Raw genomic sequence first — 22988 nt, 5'->3', positions numbered from 1 at the left:
GGACACCTCTCAGGGCTGCACTGGGCCCGCTGGGAGGAGGGAGGAGGGAGTCGGGGCTGACGGCACGCACCTGTCCAGAGCAGCGGAGCCGAGGCGCCGTTTTATGTTGTCACTGGTCAGCAGCAGGGTCGGACCTGAAAACACCACCACCAGTAACGGAGCCTGCCCAGGCCGCCCACCTCCAAGGCTGAGCAAGGCACCAACGCCAAGCAAGGCAGTGAGAGTCCACTCCCCACCCCCAAGGCCTGCTCCCCTTCAGTGCAACTGCCAAGCCTTCTTCACCTGCCAGTCGGAAGGGCCTGTGGCCTGATGCTACCTCCCCTCTGTCCTGAAGGAGGCCTCGGGCAGCCTCTCTGAGCCTCGGTCTCCTCCAGCACGAGGAGCACTGGAATCTCTGTGTCCTGTCATGTGTGCAGGGCAGGGAAGGTTGTGCGATGGGAGATAACATCATTTCCCAAACCCAGATCATCGAGGTGCCAGACGCCAAGAGGCCAGGGTCCCCAGTGTCGAGATGCCTGTTCGTACGCATCTTCCACATGGGCACAGCTGTCAGGGCCCTGCTCAACCAGGGGCGCCAGTGTTAGCCCTGGCATCACAGCCACCAGAGGCTTGGGGGGGAAGCTAAGATGAGGGGCTCAGCCTGAGGGGGTGCTGCTTGGCAGTGCCAGGTGGGAAAGGACCCAGAGCCTCATGTGTGGGAAGCAGAGAGATCTAATTCTAATTACAAGCTAGAGATCGGCCAAGCGCCGTGGCTCACGCCTGTAGTCCCAGCACTTTGGGAGGCGAGGCAGGCGGACCACGAGGTCAGGAGATTGAGACCATCTTGGCTAACACGGTGAAACCCCGTCTCTACTAAAAATATAAAAAATCAGCTGGGCATGGTGGCAGGTGCCTGTATGTAGTCCCAGCTACGAGGCAGGAGAATGGCGTGAACCCGGGAGGTGGAGCTTGCAGTGAGTCAAGATTGTGCCACTGCACTCCAGCCTGGGTAACAGAGCGAGACTCCATCTCAAAAAAAAAAAAAAAAAAAAAAAAAAAAAACAGCTAGAGATCAATGTGTTCTGTGCCTTGCCTTAACTGACAACATTTGTTTCCTGGAGGCACACAAAATAAGGGCCCCTCTGACAACTGAACTGGAATACTCCCTGGACCCAAGGCCCAGCTCTGAGCTCAAAATCCAGCCCAGTGCTGGTGGGACACGCAGTAGCCGGAACCTGCTCGCTGCTGTGGGACTGTAGCCCTGTGCAGCCTCACTGGAAGCCGGCTTGGTGGTTTCTTCTACAACTAAACATACTCTGACCACAGGATCCGGCAATCACGCTTCTTGGTGTTTACCCAAAGGAACTGAAAACTTCTGTCCACGCAGAACCACGCACACAGGTGTTTACAGCAGCTTCACTCCTAATTGCCAAACCCTGGAAGCTGCCAAGATGCCCTCCAGTAGATGAACAGATAAACTGGTGCGTCCAGGCAGTGGACGATGAATCAGCACCAAAAAGAACTGAGCTCCAGGCCAGAAAAAGGCCAGGAGGAACCTGGGTACACGTGACTGAGTGGGAGAAGGCCGTCTGCAAAGGCTACACTGTGTGGTTCCATTTCTATCACTTTCCCAGAATGACGAAATTATAGAGATCGAGAACAGGTCCCTGGCTGCCAGCAAGCTGGGGTGCTGGGTGACAACGTGGCAGCCACCTGCAGGGTCTCCTCTGTAACAGAGCGGCCCCACGGCCCTGTGTGGGGCAGGTCACAGAAATGGCACCCACGCCACACCGTACCGCACACACCCAGGAGGGCATGGATGGGCTGCTGGGGCCCGAGGGGTCTACAGATGGCATAAACACCAACGTCCTAGCCTCGATGTTACCCCCTAAGGCGCTGCCCGTGAGGGAGCCCCAGCAAAGGGAACATGGGGTCTCTTTACTATTCTACAATTTCTCCGATCCTATAATTATTTCAAAATAAAGTGGTTTTTTTTGTTTGTTTGTTTTGACATGGAGTCTTGCTCTGTTGCCCAGGCTGGAGTGCAATGGCACCATCTCAGCTCACTGCAACCTCCACTTCCCAAGGTCAAGTGATTCTCCTGCCTCAGCCTCCCTCGTAGCTGGGACTACAGGCGCCCACCACCAAGCCCGGCTAATTTTTGTGTTTTTAGTGAGACGGGGTTTCAACATGTTGGCTAGGTCGGTCTCGAACTCCTGACCTCAAGTGATCCTCCCACCTCAGCCTCCCCAAGTTCTGGGATTACAGGCGTGAGCCACCGCACCCAGCGAAAAAATGTTTTTTAAAGGTAACTAGTTTCTATGAAGCAGTACAGCTCCACTGCACAGCTAGAAGACATTTTTGGATGCACCCGGAATACTCTGACTGATGTCACTGGAAATGAGTACGATTTTCTGCATATACTGGGAATATGTGTCATGTAATGACAGTCAAGGTCATCAGACAAGGCAATCCATGCTTTATGTGTTTTAAAATTTTGTTTTGAGAGTAACTTTTATTTATTTACTTTTCAGATAGAGTCTTGCTCTGTCACCCAGGCTAGAGTGCAGTGGTGCGATCTTGGCTCACTGTAACCTCTACCTCCTGGGTTCAAGCAATTCTCCTGCCTCAGCCTCCCATGTAGCCGGGATTACAGGTGCCCACCACCATGCCTGGCTAATTTTTGTATTTCCAGTAGAGATGGGGTTTCACCATGTTGGTCAGGCTGGTCTTGAACTCCTGACCTCAGGTGATCTGCCCGCCTCAGTCTCCCAAAGTGCTAGGATTACAGGCATGAGCCACCACACCTGGCTGAGAATAACTTTTAAATATTAGATGTTTATAGTATCTTTCTACATTATACATTTTTTGCATTTATTGTTTTCTATTACCAAATGTCTGTATCAGGAGAGAGCATTTTCACATGGTTCTGAAATACTCTTGTCACAATATATTGTTTCATAACAATTATACAACATTCATTGCATTATCATTATTATTATTATTATTATTAGAGATGGAGTCTTACTCTGTCACCCAGGCTGCAGTGCAATGGTGTGATGTCAGCTCACTGCAACCTCTACCTCCCGGGTTCAAGTGATTCTCCTGCCTCAGCCTCCCCAGTAGCTGGGATTACAGACATGCACCACCACGCCCAGCTAATTTTTGTATTTCTAGTAGAGATGAGGTTTTACCATGTTGGCCAGGCTGGTCTTGAACTGCTGACCTCTGCCTCTCAAAGTGCTGGAATTACAGGCATGAGCCACCATGCCCGGCCACATTCATTATTATTGCATTATTTTGCCAAGACAACATTGAAGTTTTCAGTATAACCCTAAACCCACAGAAAACTGACTTTCTATTATCATGGTCTCTATAATCACATGGAAACTTGTAAATAAAATGTTGCAAAGATTACAGAATACCTGAATATGGCAGAATTCTGAGTTCTCAGGAAATTCAACTCCTTGTCTCCGAATCCCCAGATTTAACAGCTGCCAGGAATTTGGAAACGCTACCGAACACTGACCCCACCTGAGCCCTGGCCACCCACCGCCGCGTCCCCTCGAAGACGGAGGGCAGCCGGCACGCCCCCTCCAGCAGGCCCGGAACCCAAGGACGGCTGGAGACCGCGAGGCCCAGGCTTACCGATGGCGCTGAGGGCGTGCTCCAGCTCCAGGGCGAAGGCGGTGAGGGGCACTTCCTCTGACACGGGCATCATGGCCACCGTGGACAGATTGACAGCCGGGTTCCCCGAGTCCCACTTGCTGCCCGCCGTGGGGAGCCCAAGCTGGTGGCCTGTGGAGCAAACAACCCACGTCAGCTGGACAGCCCAGACGCTCGCAGATGCCTCCAGATGCCCTGTGGCCCCCCAGGCTGCCCAGGAGCAACGCAGCAGCACCAGAGGCTGCCTGGGCCTTGTGCCTCCCCAGCCCTTAGGGGCTGCCTGGACTTCATGCCTCCCCCAGCCCTCAGAGGCTCCCTGGCCTCATGCCCCCTCCAGGCCGGAGGCTGTCTTGGTCTCAGGCCTTCCCCAGCTCTTCCTGATGAGCTGCCAGTCCACACCTGCAAGCGCCCCCAGGCCCCACACAGCAGGCCTGACGAGCACCGGTCCAGGCCCAGGCCCAGGCCCAGGCCCAGGCCTAGGCCCAGGCCCAGGCAGTGGATTCGTCCTGACCCACTGAAGACAGCGATTCAGGGAGCGACTGAAAGGAACATGAGGCTCGGAGTAAACTAGACAAATTCTCCAGGTGAGGCCTCATCGGAGTAAACTAGACAAACTCACCAGGTGAGGCCTCATCCTCTGAACCAACCCTGCGCAGGGCTTTCCACCACTCACTCCAGAAACAGTAAACAATTCACGGGCTAGAGATCAACAGGCGTGTTTCTCTTGTCTGTTATCTGCAAGGGACTCCAGAAACCACGGGAGCACAGCGCAGCCCCGGGAAGCCTGGGCCAGGCCCTGGAGACCCTGGAGACGTCAGTGAGGAGGTCAAGGCAGACTGGGCTTTCCTCTCCCTAAGACTGGAGCCTCCAGGGCCCACCATGGGGGCACACCCAGACAGGCAGGACCCTCTCCCTGGCCCCGACGTGGGCTGAGGGGCCCCTCGGCCAGCACAACGGCAAGGACATGGACCGGGAGTCTGGGAACTTGAGGGTCCCCCGAGGGTCCCAGGCCCTCTTTACTGGAAGCCACGTGATGAGTGACCTCTCTGCTTCCACGGAAGAGGTTGAGGGGACGGCCTCACCACTCCCAAGGCCACCGCACCACCAGCCATGCTCCTGCCCACGAGGGTCTGCTGCATCCAGGTACCATGGACACTCCTCCTCTGCAGCCCCCATGGCCCAGCCCTCCCACAGGCTGTCCCCTGGCCTATGCCTCCCGTCCCCAGTGAGGCGGCTTCCAAAATCAACCAGACACGCAGGTCCTGATTGGCCACGGTCAGAGTAAGGGGATGAGGCGTGGTCAGGGAAGAGGCCAGGAGAGCAAACCTGGGGACACAGAACAAGGGAGGGCTTGAGGGACACTCCCTGCAGACGGCGGCTAGCGGACGCCTGCAAGCTCCCGGGATGCACACGGTGCCGTGGCAGCACTGCAGGTAAGAGCCTGTGAACAGGGAACATGGCTCAGGGAACCAGCGCACAGCCAGCAACCGTGGTGCTCACAGGAAAACAGCTGATGACGCGCTGCTGGGCAGGGAAGCTGCAGAGTGGTTTATAAATACGATTCCATTATTACATAAATACTCCAGGCCTCCCCAAACGAAAGCACCTGTACCTGTATGCAGGCAGAAACAGATAAATGATGCTGCCCATCCAACATCCTGAATGAGTGTCCAAGACTCACACAGCCCCAGATCTTCCCTCGGACTCGGCCCCCACCTCTGGCCCCAGGCTCCCACCCGACCCACCAACGCTCAGTCCCTGCCCTCAGTCCATCTCATCACCGGGAGCACTGGGCCTCCACCACACAGCCCTGGGGTGGCTTCAGCTGCCTTCTTGAGAGGAGGCTCTGTGCACAGTGGCCAGAGCTGACCTTCAATGCCCAAGTCCGCCAGGAGCCTTTTTTGCTCAAAGCCCCCGGTGCCCCTCCCCACTCAGAACAAGCCAAAGTCTGCAGCTTCTGCCCATCTGCGGTCCCTGAGGGCTGCTGGTGACCCCCACACCACACAGCTCTATGCCTGGCCCCAAGGGTCCTGACCTCCTCAGGGAGGGCTGCCCCACCACCTGCGTGCCCCTGCCCCTCCCCACCCTCTTCTGAGCCATCTCTCTTGCCTTCTCGGTCTAATTTCGTCCCTGACCTAACTCGACTGCAGCTCTAGGAGAGGGATCTTTCCTGACTGGCCTCCTGAGCATGGTGCCAGCTTCCGATGGGGCCCAGTGCCCCCAGCAGGTAAGCCAGGGATGGAGGGTTGGGTGCTGCGCAACGTCTGCCAAGGGCTCAGTGTCCTGTGCTCATCTCTGCGTGGAGGCTGCACAGCCCAGCTGCATCCCCAGCTGTTCACAGACCGCACCCCGCTCTGCCAAGGGCTGTGACGTGCAGCGCTGGAGACGTGCAGAGGCATCTACATGGGACCCTGGTCAGGATAAGCGCTTGGACCTGAGCGGACCAAATTGCAGGCCTGGAGGGCAGGGCTGGCCGTGTGTCGCCGTGGGGCTCATGGACCCCTGCAGGGGACCCCAGCCCTGGAGTAAATACCCAACCAGCAGCACCAGTAAAGGACTCTGCCCTCGGCCTGACGTGTGCAGCTGTCTGTGCAGGAAAAGAACTAGGCACTGGCGCCTAGCACCACCTGAGCAGCTGTAAGAGGGAGGCGCCACGTCTTCATCTCCTGCCCGGGGGCTCGTAGGTCTTTGTGCGACCTACACAGCCTTTGTGATAAAACTCCACAACGACAGACAAGAAAATGAAGCAAAATAAACCTCCACACATGTTCCTCCTGGCAGCCTCTGCTCCTCTGGGGAACCAACCACACTGGCACGGAACCCACTGTGCTAGCCACAGAGCCTCCAGTTCTCACCACCCCCAGCTGGCTCCCTGAGAGGCCGTCCCATCCAGCCTCCACCTGCCTGTCAGGGGAGTCTCAGGAGCCCGGGCACCACCACGACCCAGCATGCCTCACGAGGCATCCCCAGCATCACCTTCACCGCGTGCATTCAGCTCCCCCCGCAGCTGAGCCTCGGCCACACAGGAGGAGCAGGGGACTCGGGCCAGATGATGCTTCTCTGCCTCTAGGCGCTAAGTGGAAGGCATGTGGCTTCTATAATCAGGAGGAAATAACTCCCAGATAGCAAATAATACACACACACGCCAAAGTGCTGCTGAGCAGAGAAAGACGAAGAACCGCCTCCTCGTCCCGAGATTCGGCCTCAACATTGCTTTCGCAGTCTGATGTGGACTTACTGTTCCTGCAGCTTTTCCTTGGGGATCCCCTTCCTCTCGCCTTTCCATGGACTGAGGTGTCACAGTCCTCATTTCAGGCAGAATGGGAGAGGCTATTGCTGGTTCCATATGGCCTTAGCCTTGGGAAAAGGCACTGGTGAGGTTCTGGCTCTGGGCCAGAAGGGAGGTGGCGCAGACACAGGCCACCTGACTGTCACCAGTCACGATCGGAGAGGGACACAGCTCGAGGCAGCTCTCACAAGACTCCAAAGGATGTAGAGGAAGGCAGGCTGGTCGGGGACCTCGGACTCATGGAAGAACCACTCGACTCAGGCCAAGAAAGAAGCAGAGTCCACTTCCCAGCCACATGGCTGCCACAGACAGAGGGGTCTGTCACTCCCTCCCCATGGGAGCTGCCTCCAGCCACACTGACTGGCACCAAGCAAGCACCAGCACACGCCCCTCCCAACTATGCACCCCTGTACCAGCAAGCATCCTCCCAACTCTCCACTGCCCACACAGGAAACATCTTTACCAACTGTCCATCCCCCTGACCAGGAGACATCTCCCCCAGCTGTCTACTCACTGACCAGCAAATATCCCCACAAACTGTCTACCGCCGACCAGCAAACATCCCCTGCAACTGTCCACCCCCTGACCAGTGAACATCCCTCCCAACCGTCCAACCCCTGACTAGCAGACATTGCCCCCAACTGTCTACTCACTGACCAGCAAACATCCCTCCCAACTGTGCACCTTCTGACCAGCAGACATCCCTCCCGACCGTCCACCCCCTAACCAGCAGACATCCCTCCCGACTGTCCCCCACTGACGAGCAGACATTCCTCCCGACTGTCCACCCCGACCAGCAAACATGCCTCCCAACTGTCCACCTCCTGCAGAGAAAGCAGAAGAGGCCCCACCCCCTGCCAACTAGAGGCAGGAGCCCAAGAAAGCCTCCGAATCTGCTCATGAAGACCCAGCCTGTGCCAGAGTCAGGTGTGCAGCTCTGAGAGGTGAAGACGGCACAGAATGCAGCCTTCACACTGGGCCTGGGCAGCACCCAGTAGGCACACCAGGGTCAGTTCACATTCAAACCACACTCCACAAATGTCGGCCAAGACATGCCCTGTGAATACAAGCACACCAACAGGGAAATTGAAGACTTAAATGGGAACCAGAGTCTCATAGTCTAACATGCAAAACATCAGGACTCAAAATCCACAGTGACCAGGACGGGTCCACAGTGACCAGGACGGGTCCACAGTGACCAGGTCACATCCACGGTGACCAGGATGGGTCCACAGCGACCAGTGTGACCAGGACGGGTCCACAGTGACTAGGCCACATCCACGGTGACCAGGACAGGTCCACAGTGACCAGGGTGACCGGGATGGGTCCACAGTGACCAGGGTGCCCGGGAACGGTCCACAGTGACCAGGGTGACCGGGACGGGTCCACAGTGACCAGGGTGACCGGGACGGGTCCACAGTGACCAGGTCACATCCACAGTGACCAGGACGGGTCCACAGTGACCAAGGTGACCGGGACAGGTCCACAGTGACCAGGGTGCCCGGGACGGGTCCACAGTTACCAGGGTGACCGGGATGGGTCCACAGTGACCAGGGTGCCCGGGACGGGTCCACAGTGACCAGGCCACATCCACGGTGACCAGGACGGGTCTACAGTGACCAAGCCACATCCACAGTGACTGGGACGCCAAGAGCAAGGAGACTCTGAACCAGAGCAGCAGAAACAGTCCACAGATAAAAACGACCGCATGTCACGGACGGAATTATTTCTCCAGGACAATAAAGCCGTTATTACCAGCTAGAACCAGCAATCCTGAACACTCCCGAAACAAAGACAAAGAGAGAACGTCCTAGCAAAGAAACAGGAGGCCTACAGAAGAACCAAAACACAATGACAGAAAAATTTTTTAAAACTCTGATAGGCCTCAAAGCAGAATCGAGATGACAAAAAGCCAAAGATCCTGAAGATAGATCAAAAGAAACAATTCCATCTTAACATCAGAGAGAGAGAAAGATTTAAAACATGAACAGTGCCCCGGAGACCTTGAGGGCAATAACGCGAGGTCTAACACTTGCGTCACTTTATTTCCAGAAGAGGTGGAGGCGTCCACAGGTGAAAGAATCGTTTGAAGACATACAGACTGAACACTTCCAAAATGTGTTAAAAGCTATAAACCTACGGGTCCAAGACGAAGAAACCCCAAACAGGATACATCCAAAGTATTCATGCTCAGACACTTCCAAATCACATTTCTAAAAACTAAAGACAGAGAAAAACATCGTTTTGTGTGTGTGTGTGTGTGTTTTGAGGCAGGGTCTTGCTCTGTTGCTCAGGCTGGACTGTGGCGGCGTGATCGTAGCTCACTGCAACCTGGAACTCTGAGGCCCAAATGATCCTCCCCCTCAACCCCCTGAGTAGCTGGGACGATAGGTGTCTGCTAACATGCTTGGATCATTTTTCAAATTTTATTCATAGAGACAGGGTCTCACTATGTTGCCCAAGTTGGTCTTGAACTCCTGGGCTCAAATAATCCTCCTGTCTCAGCCTCCCAAAGTGCTGGGATGAGGTGTGAGCCACTGTGCCTGGTCAAAAAAGTTTCGAACACAGCTAGAGAAAAATGATGCATTACCTACTGGAGAACATCTGAATACCTGGATCTTTCATTAGAAGCAACAGAGGCCGGCCAGGTGCAGTGGCTCACGCCTTTAATCCCAGCACTTTGGGAGGCCAAGGTGGGCGGATCACGAGGTCAGGAGATCGGGACCATCTGGCTAACACAGTGAAACCCCGTCTCTACTAAAAATATTTAAAAAATTAGCCAGGCATGGTGGCGGGCACCTGTAGTCCCAGCTACTCGGGAGGCTGAGGCAGGAGAATGGCGTGACCCCGGGAGGTGGAGCTTGCAGTGAACCCAGATTGTGCCACTGCACTCCAGCCTGGGCGACAGAGCCAGACTCCCCCCAAAAAAAAAAAAAAAAAAAAAAAAGCAACAGAGATCATGAGGAAGTGGCACAACATTTTAAAAGTGCTGAAATACTTTGTATTTCTGCCAAACCAGAATTAATACATCAAGCAAAAGCACCCTTCAGGATGAGGGCAATGCAGAGACATTCTCAGATTCTCTGATGAGGGAAAGCAAGCGGATCTGTGGCCATCAGACCTTCTCTGAAAGAACCGCTAACCACGATTCTGCAACAGCAAAGAGACGAGCCCAGAAGGAAACCTGAGATGCTGCAAATAAAAGAAGAGAAGGAGGACAGTGACTCTGGGTGAGCATCACGGACTATTCTCCTCCCTAAGTTTTAAAGAAGAGGAGGAGGAGGACGGTGACTCTGGGTGAGCATCACGGACTGTTCTCCTCCCAAGTTTTAAAGAAGAGGAGGAGGACGGTGACTCTGGGTGAGCATCACGGACTATTCTCCTCCTAAGTTTTAAAGAAGAGGAGGAGAAGGACGGTGACTCTGGGTGAGCATCACGGACTGTTCTCCTCTCAAGTTTTAAAGAAGAGGAGGAGGGACAGTGACTCTGGGTGAGCATCATGGACTGTTCTCCTCCCTAAGTTTTAAAGAAGAGGAGGAGGAGGACGGTGACTCTGGGTGAGCATCACGGACTGTTCTCCTCCCAAGTTTTAAAGAAGAAGAGGAGGAGGACAGTGACTCTGGGTGAGCATCTCCCAAGTTTTAAAAATTATGTTTGACGGCTTAAAGTGAAAGTTGTAGCCCTGTGTTTTTGGGGGGTGGGGTTCAGTGCACACAGAGGTAATAGTTAAGACAACCACATCATAAACGGGGAAGGATGAAGTGACTGAACAACGGTGAGTTCTCCATGTCCCACTGAAAGTGATGGGATGCAGCTGTCAGTAGACAAGGATAAGCTAGGTGTGGACACTGCAATTGCTAGAGTGACCACTGAAAATACCATATGAAGAGACTTCAAGGAAACCACAGTTGATAATTATAATGGAATACTCAAAAAAGCTGAAGTAACCTAAAAGAAGACAGAAAAGCTGGGCGCAGAGGCTCACAGCTGTGGTCTCAGTGACTCAGGAGGCTGAGGGGGGAGGATCACTTGAACCCAGGAGTTAGAGGCTGCAGGGAGCTATGACTGTACTTGTGACTAGCCACTGTACTCCAACCTAGACAAAATAGTGAGACCCCATTTCTAAAATAAAAAGAGAAAATACAGTAGTGTTTAACAACAGTGGGGGATGTGAGAACAGAAAAAACAATAAAATGGAAGACGTAACTCCCAACAAAATAATTACACTATGTATCTACGGTATAAACACACAAAAGATAAAGATTGTCAGAAGGGATGAAAAATACATGATCCAACCAGACACCTTCTACAAGAAACTCACTTAAAATTCATGGTGTAGGTGAGCAGAGAGTGAAGAGTCACATTACGTGTTAGACAGTGTCCCCCAAAATTCATGTCCACCCAGAATCGCAAGATGTGACCTTGTTTGGAAACGGTTTTGCAGAGGGACTCAGATGAAGATGGGGTTACCCTAGAGTGGGGCTCACACTTTGCTGCCTCTGTGTGGCCCTCTGTGCATCCATCTGCTTCTTGGACAGATGTTCAATGCTGTGCACACGTCACTGTGTGAACACAGGCGCAGGCTCCTGCTCCCAGTCAGCTCACACACCGGGACCAGAGGCAGGTGACAGGTCATGCAATGTATCGAGGTGACAAGCGCAGAGGAGAAAAAGGAAGTGGAAAGGGAGCTGAGAGTGCTAGGCAGATGGGGAGGCCGGGGAGGCTGCGATGAGATGGAGAGGCCGGGGAGGCTGCGATGAGATGGAGATGCAGGACACGCGGCAGCAGCCAGGCTCTCCTGAGGGCTCCAGGCAGAGAGCAGCAGGCACAGAGGTGGGAGGCAGGAGACAGGAGCTCCCAGAACGGCAAGGGGGTCTGGGGTCAAATGCTGTCCACCAGAGATAAATGGTCAGAGTCCTCAAGTATGCGGGACCCGGTGAGAGAGGACGGCCTGAGAGCTAACAGTGGCTCCGGAAAAAGCACACCTCAGAACTAGGAAAGGATGAATACGCTGGAGCAGGAAAAACTAAATTCCCAACACTCTAGAACAGTCTCTCGCTTTCCACGCTTAGCACAGGAGAGAGCACTCTCAGCTCCACGGGGCACTGACTGAGCTCTGTTCCACCAATATCATTTCCGGAGGTTTCACCCTGTTTCCTTTTTCCAATCAGCTGACGAAAATAGGAGGGAGATATATCACATTTCATCTTTCACTTATAGCAGAGCTTTCCTCCAGTGCTGCCTACATGGAGACACAGTTTGACAAAATTACTGGGCTCAGGTGGGTGGGGCTCTCAGGTGGGTTGGGGGACATGGGTGGGCGGGGCTCTGATGTGGGTGGGGCCGTGTGTGGGCGGGGCTCCAGGGGGAGGGTGAGACCATGGGTGAGTCAGACTCCAGCACAGGGCAGGGCCATGGGCTGGGTGGGTGGGGCCACACGATAGGGCAGGGCCATGGGCTGGGTGGGCGGGGCTCCAGGATGGGGTGGGGCCATGGGCTGGCTAGGCGGGGCTCCAGAACAGGACAGGGCAGGGCTATGGGTTGGGTGGGCGGCTCTCCAGGACTGGGTGGGGGCTCCCAGGAGACTCTGGATTGGGGGAGGTGACCCACCTGTCACAGGTCCCTGCTGGAGGCTGCCCAGGATCTTTTCACCCAAGAGATGAATCAGCCGAGTCACCACCTGCAGGCAGACACACATTTTAAACCGAGAAACGCTGGGAACCAAAGACAGTGATGCTCAACAACAGCGAGACTCAGCAAATGGCACTGGATCTGCTTTTCAAAACCTCCATGAACTGAGTTGCACGGGCCATGGCTGTCCAGGCCTAGGAGCCTTCACGATGCCCAGGAAAGCCGTGCGGCGCCTTCCCGGTTGCCAGGCCAGCAGGTACAAGGGGTATGTCCCCTGTGACCGTGAGCTCAGGCCAGCCTCACTCTCACTTCAGGGCAGGCAGACAACTCCAGGGGAAGCCACCCATGACCCTGAAGGCAGGATAAGGGCAGGCTGGCAGGCTTCTCTGGAACTGAGGGCTCATTGTGGCCATTGCTCCTGGGTGCCAACCCAGCTTCAGGGCACGGTTGGGGACATTCGTCCCGACTGGACCAAACGGTCCCCACACCAGGGGTCGCTGGCTTGCAGGGACCCTGCCCAGGGGCTGACTGTACAGTAAAGCTGGCCCCACAACAGTGGACTCACTGGCTCCACCCATACTGTCCCCCAGAAGCTGCTGGTTGGATGGAGCCCTGCAGCGGCCTCTAAAGGGTGGGTCAGGGCTCCTGCTCCGAGGAGCTCAGGAAGACAAGGCCCGCCCTGCAGGCCAGGACAAAGCAGATGGAGGAGTGGCCTGGCTCCCTGCTGCTCCTAGCAACTGTGGCTGCCGCCCCAGAGCCTGCCAGCCCTGTGAGCTGCACTCACACGCTCCGCCAGGCTCTCCTGGTCCATAAATAGGCAATTGCAGCAAGCGCCAGGACCCTGGAGCTGCAGGCAGGAGAACCAGGACCCAAGAACTGCGGGCGGGAGAACCAGGGCCCAGGAACTGTGGGTGGGAGAAGCGCTACCTGAGGGGAGGCAGTGGAGGGAGGGCAGTGATGGCCTCCCAGGGTGAGCCCCAGGGGCGGTGAGAGGCACTGGCCGTAGAAGGCCCTGCAACATGCTGGGGGCCACACCTGCACCCCCTTTCCATTTGTTCTAAAGTGAAGAACTTCTTGGGATCCGTGTGCTGGCTGCTGACGAACAGCCGCAGACCTGCCCTCCAGGCCCCTCGGCTGGTCCTTCCTGGGCGCTCTCCTCACCGCTGACCCTGTACTTGCAAGCAGCCTGCCCTGTCCTCCTCCAGATCTCAGAGCCAGAGTCACTTCCCTTTCCTCTGCCGTACCCACGTCACTCACAAGTAGAGAGCACGAAGAAGGCAGCTGTGCGACTGTCCTGGGAAGCAGCCCGGGCACCTCTCTAGTATTCCTGCCCACTGTTCCTGGCCCCCACCCAGCTGGGCTCTGATCTTCACCTCCTTCAGACTGCACCTCCAGGTGGTTTTCCATCCACATGTACGTGGACCGAATGATCACCACAACTCAGGGCACAGCTTGGGACATGGCCTGTGCCACCCTCACCCGCACCACCCTCACCCACGCTTTTACCAGCTCCACATCCTTACCTGTGCCTTGCCCTCACCTGCTGGGCGCCCTCACTTGTGCCGCCTTCACCAGCTCCACCCCCTCACCTGCTCTGCACCCTCACATGCTCCATGCCTTCACCTGTGCCCTGCCCTCATCCACACCCTCATCCGCTCCGGCCTCACCCGCTCTGCCCTCACTCACTCCACTCTCACCTGTTCCGTGCCCTCATCTGCTCCGTGCCCTACCTGCGCCATCCTCACCTGTGGGTACCTGCGCTTGATGGATGTGAGGGCTCCTGCCGGCAGCTTGGCCAGTTCTGAGTCCCGAACGGCATGCACTGTGGTCGCCCGGGCCTGGTGGGTCAGCGTCTCCACCTGAGGAGAGGAGCCGACTGCTGGGGCCGCAGGCTTGGGAGGGCCGAGCCAGCTGGGCCTGTCCCTGACGGCCTCTGGTGCCTGCCGGAGCCACATATGGCCCAGGCATGCAGAAAGCAAGAGGGGAGCCCAAGGCTCCCGCACACCCTCCACACCGAAAGGCGGAGGCAGTCAGTGAGTGCTGGCATGTGGCATGTTGTCAGAACCACTGGAACATGCCAGAAGCCAAAGGTGGTCCCTGCAACCCAGGCAAGTCACAGACACAGGCATCAGACACCACAGGCTGGAACAAGGGCAGTCTCAGCTCTCCCGAAGAAATAAATGCCTTTGGAGAACAGCTTTTTATTTATTTATTTATTTGTTTGTTTGTTTATTTATTTATTTATTTGAGACGGAGTCTCGTTGCTCTGTTACCCAGGCTGGAGTGCCGTGGCGCGATCTCGGCTCACTGCAAGCTCCACCTCCTGGGTTCACGCCATTCTCCTGCCTCAGCCTCCTGAGTAGCTGGGACCACAGGTGCCCGCCACCATGCCTGGCTATTTTTTTTGTATTTTTAGTAGAGACGGGGTTTCACCATGTTAGCCAGGATGGTCTCGATCCCCTGACCTCATGATCTGCCCGCCTCGGCCTCCCACAGTGCTGGGATTACAGGCATGAGCCACTGTGCCTGGCCTGGAAAAAACCTCTTTTTAAGATGTGTCCCTCAGAACCTGTGGGAGCCCGGCCATCTGACACTGAGGCCTCCCTGCCAGCATCTGGCCAGGTGTATGAGCCTTCACCCGGTGGATGGATGAAGACCGGCCTGGCCAAGATGGTGAAACTCTGTCTCTACTAAAAATACAAAAAATTAGCTGGGTGTGGTGGCGGGCGCCTGTAATCCCAGCTACTTGGGAGGCTGAGGCAGAGAACTGCTTGAACCCAGGAGGTGGATGTTGCAGTGCACGAGACTGTGCCACTGCACTACAGCCGGGGCGATAGAGTGAGACTCTGTCTCAAAAAAAAAACTTAACACAGGCTAGGAGTGGTGGCCTATGCCTGTAATACTAATACTTTGGGAGGCTGAAGTGGGTGAATCACTTGAGGTAGGGAGTTCAAGACCAGCCTGATCAACATGGAGAAACCCCGTCTCTACTGAAAACACAAAATTAGCCTGGTGTGGTGGCGGGCGCCTTTAATCCCAGCTACTCAGGAGGCTGAAGCAGGAGAATCGCTTGAACTCAGGAGGTGGAGGTTGCGGTGAGTCGAAATCATGCCATTGTACTCCAGCCTGAGCAACAAGAGGGAAATTCCGTCTCAAACAACAAAACAAACAAACAAACAAAAAAACTTAACACAAATCGGCAGAAGCCCCAGGCCGCGGCACCTTCGAGCTGGGCAGCCCCGACTCGCTCAGGATGCAGGGGCCTGCTGTGCTGGATGGCCCCAGGAGGCCCAGACTGGCTGTAGCTGCTACCATACCTCAAGAGACACCCGGAGGCCGGGCACGGTGGCTCAAGCCTGTAATCCCAGCACTTTGGGAGGCCGAGACGGGCGGATCACGAGGTCAGGAGATCGAGACCATCCTGGCTAACACAGTGAAACCCCGTCTCTACTAAAAATACAAAAAACTAGCCGGGCGAGGTGGCGGCGCCTGTAGTCCCAGCTACTTGGGAGGCTGAGGCAGGAGAATGGTGTGAACCCGGGAGGCGGAGCTTGCAGTGAGCTGAGATCCGGCCACTGCACTCCAGCCTCGGTGACAGAGTGAGACTCTGTCTCAAAAAAAAAAAAAGGGACACCCGGAGGCAGGTGGGCCAGTGCGCCCGGATGCCAGGATAGGTACCAGGAGCCCCCAGCAGAGGCAGAGCCTGGGACTCACAGCAAAGCAGCCACAGGGCATCACTTCTGCCGTCCACTCCCAGGGCTTTTGCTCCCCTGAGTAACTGGCCAGGCCACACCCAGGCCAGAACCCAGGACGCCCTGGGAGGGATGGAGAGGTCAGGGAGGCAGGAGCAGGGCCCAGCACCTACCACACCAACAAGGTCTCCTCGGCCGTACTCCCCGGCCAGGCGCTTCTTCCCGTCGTCCTTCCGGATCACAGAGCGCAGCCGGCCGCTGAGCATGATGTACGTGCAGTCAGACTTGTCCCCCTGCCTGCGGGAGACACAGAGGCCCTGCAGCCCTGAACCCCCAGCCCCTGTCTGCGGAAGACACAGAGGCCCTGCAGCCCTGAACCCCCAGCCCCTGCCTGCGGGAGACACAGAGGCCCTGCAGCGCTGGACCCCCAGCCCCTGCCTGCGGGAGACACAGAGGCCCTGCAGCCCTGGACCCCCAGCCTCAGCCCCCAAACCCAGCTTCCCAACAGCATATTTTTGTTTGGAAAAACCTATTTTTTATTTTAAAATATTTATGTTAACAGGCATGGGTTGTTTTAAATGAATAAATATTCTACAATTTTCTTGGTTTTAATTATTATTTTTTGAGATGGAGTCTCGCTTTGTCGCCCAGGCTGAAGTGCAATGGCATCATCTTGGCTCACTGCAACCTCCACTTCCCAGGTTCATGCGATTCTCCTGCCTCAGCCTCCCGAGTAGCTGGGATTATAGGCACGTGCCACCACGCCCAGCTAATTTTTGTATTTTTAATAGAGACAGGGTTTCACCCATGTTGGCAAGGCTGGTCTCGAACTCCTGACCTTGTGATCCACCTGCCTTGGCCTCCCAAAGTGCTGGATGACAGGCATGAGCGACCGCACCTGGCCAGTGGGGTGCTTTTAAAGGGATGGCATGGGCTTGAATATACTGACACAGGGAGATGCTCGTGGAACATTGGCTGTGTCCAAGCATGTGTGGGTGTCACGAAATCCAGGAGGCCATGAAGCGTGTTTCCAAGCTAAGCTGGGGTGGGGCTGGGAAAATCCAGCCTTCCGTGTGTGGTTTCCATGGTAACTTCCATGTGTGGTTTCCATGGTTACTATGCTTTGCCCACCCCCGAATCCTGCACGCCAGGGCAGCGTGGACACTGAGTGTGTGGCACCCACGGCCTCACCTGTATATCGCTCGTCCGGCCTCCACCTCCACCCAGTCCAGGGCAAAGTCGATTTGCCGCACGAAGGACGACATCCTCTTCACTACGGTGTGCGCCACGCCTAGGACGACGGTCGGCTGCTTCCGCATGATTCTGCCGGGCAGCCCAGAGTCACTCCCGCCCATCCCTCCAGCCCTACCCTTCACCCAGGGCCACAGTGCTCGGGAGTGGATGAGACCCGCCACCCCCACCCCACACTGAGGGCAGAGACCACTGGCAGGGGCTGGGATGGGGCATGCCCTGGTCAGCTGCCTGCCCCAGGGCACAGCACTGCCCACCACGTGCCTGGTGGCCAGCAGCTGTTAAGGAGCTGTTAAGGATGTCCCCTCCTGGCACACCCGTGAGTGCCCCTTGGGCACGGGCCCTATGTCAGGCTGCGGTCCTGGCAGGGGACTGCACATGCCATCAGGAGGTGCATAATGCACACGTGGGCCACGACTGTGGCTGGCAGTGAGTGCCATGAAGGGCACCGGCAGAGGCAGAGGCTGAGAGACCACATGGGGCCTCGAGAGCACAGGGGCTCTCCTGGGTGCGTGGAGGGTGGCTGGGGCCTCTGACGTGGGAACATTGTCTTCTCCCCAGTGGTCGTGTGTGGACAGACTGCGGAGGGTGAGGGCTGCAGCAGGGACGTGCGCAGCGGCTCTGGGCGATGGCGAGGTGGGACGTGTGGCAACCTGCACCAGGCGTGAGAGTGACGCTGGGCGACTCCAGGCCTAGCCCGAGCCACAGGCAGGTGGAGCTGCCATTTCCTCAGAAGGCAAAAGCAGGAGGAAGAGCAAACGCGGAATCAGGATCCACTTTGCACAGGAGGTGGGGGAAGCCCCTTCGATGCTAGGGAGTTGGCAAGACAGCAGCTGGGTGAGGGCTTGAAGGGCATGAGTGTGGCATTTACAGTCCTGGAGGTGGAGGAGGAGCCCCGGGACGCTGGCTGGGGTGATGGCTGCAAGGCACACCACGCACGGACACACATAGACATACACAGGCACACGGAGACACACATGGACACATGCAGACACGTAGACACAGACACATAGACACACAGACACACGCAGAGACACAGACACACGGAGACACGCATGGACACACGCAGACACACGCAGGCACATGGAGACACACACACAGACACACAGACACACGCAGGCACACGGAGACACACAGACACGCAGACACACACAGACACATGCACAGACACATGTAGATACACACAGACACATGGAGACATGCATGGACACACACAGACACATGGAGACACACACAGACATGCAGACACACAGACACACGCAGGCACACGGAGACACAAGCAGACACACAGACACACACAGACACACGGAGACACACATGGACACATGCATACATGCAGACACACAGACACATCCAGACACACAGAGACACACAGAGACACACACAGACACACAGCACGGGGGACTGAGCTGCATTAAGAGGGGGCAAGGGCCCTGAGCTCTGCCCTGGGTGGTTCCTGTCCCTGCTCTTTGCCATCCGTCCTGAGCATCTATCTCCCTGGTGCCGCCGACATGGAGCAGCTGGGGACGCTCAGGAGGGAGACAGGTCCAGCTCCACCCAGGGTCCCCTGCTGGTGGAGGGACCGGGACTTGGAGCCTCAGTCTCCCCATCCACATGCTGCGGTTTCAGGGCACCCAGCATCGGGACCCAGCTGGAGCCACTCAGGCCAGGCCGGGAAGACAGAGGCCATGCAGAAAGCCCTTCCCAACAGTGCCAGGGCCCCGCTGCCCCCACCCCTGCCCCTTGCCCTGCTCGGGGTCCCCAGGCTGAAGCAGAGCTTGGCGCGGTGCTGTTTGCTGGATTACAGGCCTGGGCCGCTGCGCTCAGCCGACCCGCTTTCTTCAGCTGCTGCAGTTTCACTGACCTTCAGGCTCCTGACCGCTCCCCCTGCCCAACCACTCAGGCAGAAGAGCTCTGAGACCACGGCAGACATCTGGCCTACGGGGGTGCGGAGGCCCTTCCACAAAACACACACACAACGGCTCAAGCCGCCAGAGGTGAGAGCTGGGATTAAACCGAACCCCAGGCTCCAGGAGATTCTGGACCTGACAGAGCAGAACGCCCAGCACCGTGGATGGGAAGACGTGGCGGCTCTGCCAGGCAGCCCACAGGTGGGCTGAGGGCAGCTCTGGGCCTGGAGGGGCCGAATCTGAGACTCATGGGCAAGTGAACAGATGTCTCCAGCCCAGAGCCTGGAAGGCGACACAGGCACATTCTGCCCCAAGAAGGGACACATGTCAGTGGGGCTTCTGCCCCTGAGCCAGAGCCGCGTCCTCACCCACTGCCTTGCCCTTCCACCTCCACATCACCAGCTCCCAACACAACAGCCCAGGCTGCAGGGGTGGGGAGGCTCATGGCCCCTGACGCCCGGCCCCGCCCCAACGTGGGTCCTGCTGAGCCAAGCTGGACAGCCCCAGAACTGACTGGTGATAAATGAACACAGCTGGGAGCAGATCACAGCGATGGCCGTGTGAGGCAGATCACTGTGGGCAGACGGGGCCGGCTGACTGAGCACTGGAGCAGGGGGCACCGACCTGGGCCTATGCAGGTGCCGGGCACAAAGAAGGGGGCGCAAGCAGCAGGGAAGAGGGCGAGAGCACCAGGAAGAGGCCGGCCACACGGGGAGGGGTCTCAGGGGAGGCGGGGCTGGGGCCTGCCCTGAGGTCCTGGCCCGCAGGACTCACTCATAGAAGTGGGCCTTGGAGATGGACAGGAAGCTGCAGTCCCTATTGGCCTTGATGGTGAAGATGAGCGGCTCCCCGGTGAGCACCGCCAGCTGGCCCACCATCTCCCCGGGGCGCGTGAGGAACAGGCAGGTGTCCTCCTGGCTGCCGATCTTCCTCTGGTACACGTGCAGCAGCCCGGAGACCACGAACAGGATGCTGGCGTCCTGACAACACCAGAGGGCTCAGGAGGCGCCGTGAGTGGCCACGGAAGGGACGGGGGCAGCTCTGGGCCCAGAGCGGACAATGCCACCAGGCTCGGCCGGGAGACCATCTGCCGACCTGACCAGCGCTAGGCACAGACTTCACTGGAAATATTTCAGCAGTGTCTACGGTTTCGTGATTTCATGAGTAGTTGTGGGAAATCTGGGTTCTCGAGGGCTCTATGCAGCGAGCCGGGCCTCGGATCTGCACACCTTCTCTCCCGGCACCCGCACGCATACTGACTGTCCCCAGCAAATACGCGTCAGCCCAGCGTTCCTGTGCAGGGCGGGTCCCACACCGCCTCGCCTGGGGCCCGGCCCCTCCCACGCTGAGCCCCTGCACACGCCACACGTTTGGGTCCCATGTCTGCAGATGTGCCCGTGAAGCTACTCCGAGGCCACTTCCACTGATCTGTATCCACTGTGACCTCTTATGGCCTCTTCCCAATCTGCCTGTCCAGCCCACTCTTAGGTGCGAGTGGAAGGGCCAGTGCGGCAGAAGCCAAAAGTGGACACTGAGCTCTGGGGGCTCAGGGCTGCCTGAGGGGAGGGGCTCTGCCATGGTGCCCAGAGGGGCAGTGGCCTGGTGCTGGGACGTCCCCAGTCACTGGTGCCCAGCCCAGGCCCTCCTCTGGTGTTCCACCTGGCACTGGGCTGCAGCCCTGGGTGGTCCCAGTGACCCCCCTCGACCCCCACTCACCTGGTCTCCCTGCCTTGACACCACCGTGCCTGCAGGAACGTGGAGAAGCACCACCCGGCCATCCAATAGAGATGAGTCCTGAAAACAGAGCAGGCTTCAGGGAACACGGGCAGGAAGCATTAATGAAGGTCCAGAGAACAGAGGCTGCACTGGGCCCTTCAGGGGCAACGAGCGGTGAGGCCAGAGGCCGGGCAAGGCCCTCCTCCGAGGCCGTCCTCCAACAGGGGCCTGACGGACACTGGGCACCCTGCAGAGCCACCGATGCCAAACCAGGGCATCGGCCCAGAGACAGACACCAAACAGTGCAGCAAGGCAGGAAATGCAGAAACAGACACTCATGTTTTTGTGAATTTACGTAAAAGAGGATGTCATTTCAGGGAGAAAGGGTGATTTCTTTATAAGTGGTGCTGGCATGGCCAGCAGTGGGACACCTTCTCCACACCACCTACAGAATGACGCCCACCAGGGCACGAGGAGTGTGGAATCTGGGAGCTCCCAGAGGTGAGCCGGGAGGAGTGCCCAACGCACTTGAACCCAGGAGGTGGAGGTTGCAGTGGACCCAGAGCCTGTGGAGAGGCCCTGGGGCAAACCAAGGATGATGGAGCGTCTGCGGGTACCACAGCCACAAAGGTTTGAAACATCAGGTGTACAAACCCCTAGTCCACAGTGATAATGAAATAAGACACCCCACCCATCACCTCAGAAGATGACGGAAAACCAAATCATTAATTTAAACCAAATCGTTAATTGAAACCAAATCGTTAAACTTCCCAAACCCTGACGGTGAAGGGAGTGAAGCCAGTTTCCCCCCAAAAAAGAAAAAACATCTCACATCTCCACAAGTGTGTCAAACAGGACGGAGAAAGAGGTGGAGGGGATGAGAAGAATCTGAGCAGCCACGTATCCAGCTCTCAGGCAGACGATGGCCACTGACAGACAGGCCGCACTGCCCCAGGGTGTGTTGTCAGCCCGAGGAGCTGGGAGGCTTGCAGGAGAAGAAAGCGGCCTCTATGATGGAAACAGCCGCAAGAAGAAAAGTCAGAGCCTTCGGGAGACGAGGGGAACATGGGAGACGAGGGGGACATGGGAGACGAGGAGGAAGCAGGGGATGAGGGGGATGAGGGGGATAAGGGGGACGAGGAGGATGTGGGAGACGAGGGGGATGCAGGGAACGAGGGGGATGCGGGGGACGAGAGGGATGCGGGGGACACAGGAGACGTGGGGGACGCGGGAGCCAGCCATGGTGTGGACCACACAGTGGACTGTGACACGGACGAGGCCACTGGACAGGGGGACACTGACCGCACGGCTGAAGCCATTTGGCTGTTTTAAGGATTTAAGGATTGCTGTTAAGTATTCAGAAATGATAAGAGTGTGTGGTTAGAGATGAATCCTGAAATATCCACCAGTGATGCGTTATGATGATGGGATTTGCTTCAAGGGTGGCACCTGGACGGTATGAAAGGGGTGCAGAGAAAACAAGGTGGGCTGTGGCATGACCGCTGCTGTGAGTGCTGCCAGGTACTCACCTCCACAGATTATTCCATCTATTCTATACAGCTTTGAGTTTTCCCACAACAAGAAGCTGTTTAAAGAGAGAGAAGACTGGCCGGGCACAGTGGCTCATGCCTGTAATCCCAGAATTTTTGGAGGCCGAAGCAGGTGGATCACTTGAGGTCAGGAGTTTTGAGACCAGCCTGGGCAACATGGCAAAACCCCGTCTGTACTAAAAATACAAAACTTAGCCAGCTGTGGTGGTGAGCCAGTGGTCCCAGCTACTCGGGAGGCTGAGGTGGGAGGATCACTTGAACCCAGGAAGTGGAGGTTGCAGTGAGCTGAGATGGCACCACTGCA

General features: G+C 56.8%; 1 protein-coding gene across 2 annotated transcripts in view; it reads right to left on the bottom strand.

Annotated features, from left to right (window-relative positions):
- The window catches only part of PNPLA7 (patatin like phospholipase domain containing 7), a 41103-nt gene that overhangs the window by 3149 nt on the left and 14966 nt on the right, over positions 1-22988 (bottom strand). For both annotated transcript variants that reach the window (XM_026457530.1, XM_026457531.1), the window contains exons 7-14: positions 21135-21212; positions 20193-20398; positions 17449-17580; positions 16431-16554; positions 14311-14424; positions 12545-12614; positions 3628-3777; positions 71-134 (exon numbers count right to left, since the gene is read on the bottom strand). In XM_026457530.1, the coding sequence (XP_026313315.1) occupies positions 71-134; positions 3628-3777; positions 12545-12614; positions 14311-14424; positions 16431-16554; positions 17449-17580; positions 20193-20398; positions 21135-21212 (938 nt within the window). The remainder of the gene's footprint in view (positions 1-70; positions 135-3627; positions 3778-12544; positions 12615-14310; positions 14425-16430; positions 16555-17448; positions 17581-20192; positions 20399-21134; positions 21213-22988) is intronic.

This window comes from Piliocolobus tephrosceles, chromosome 14, assembly GCF_002776525.5.
Source record: "Piliocolobus tephrosceles isolate RC106 chromosome 14, ASM277652v3, whole genome shotgun sequence".
Classification (NCBI taxonomy): domain Eukaryota; kingdom Metazoa; phylum Chordata; class Mammalia; order Primates; family Cercopithecidae; genus Piliocolobus; species Piliocolobus tephrosceles.
The sequence above is the reverse complement of the archived record's forward strand: the minus strand, read 5'-3'. Positions and strand labels throughout refer to the sequence as shown.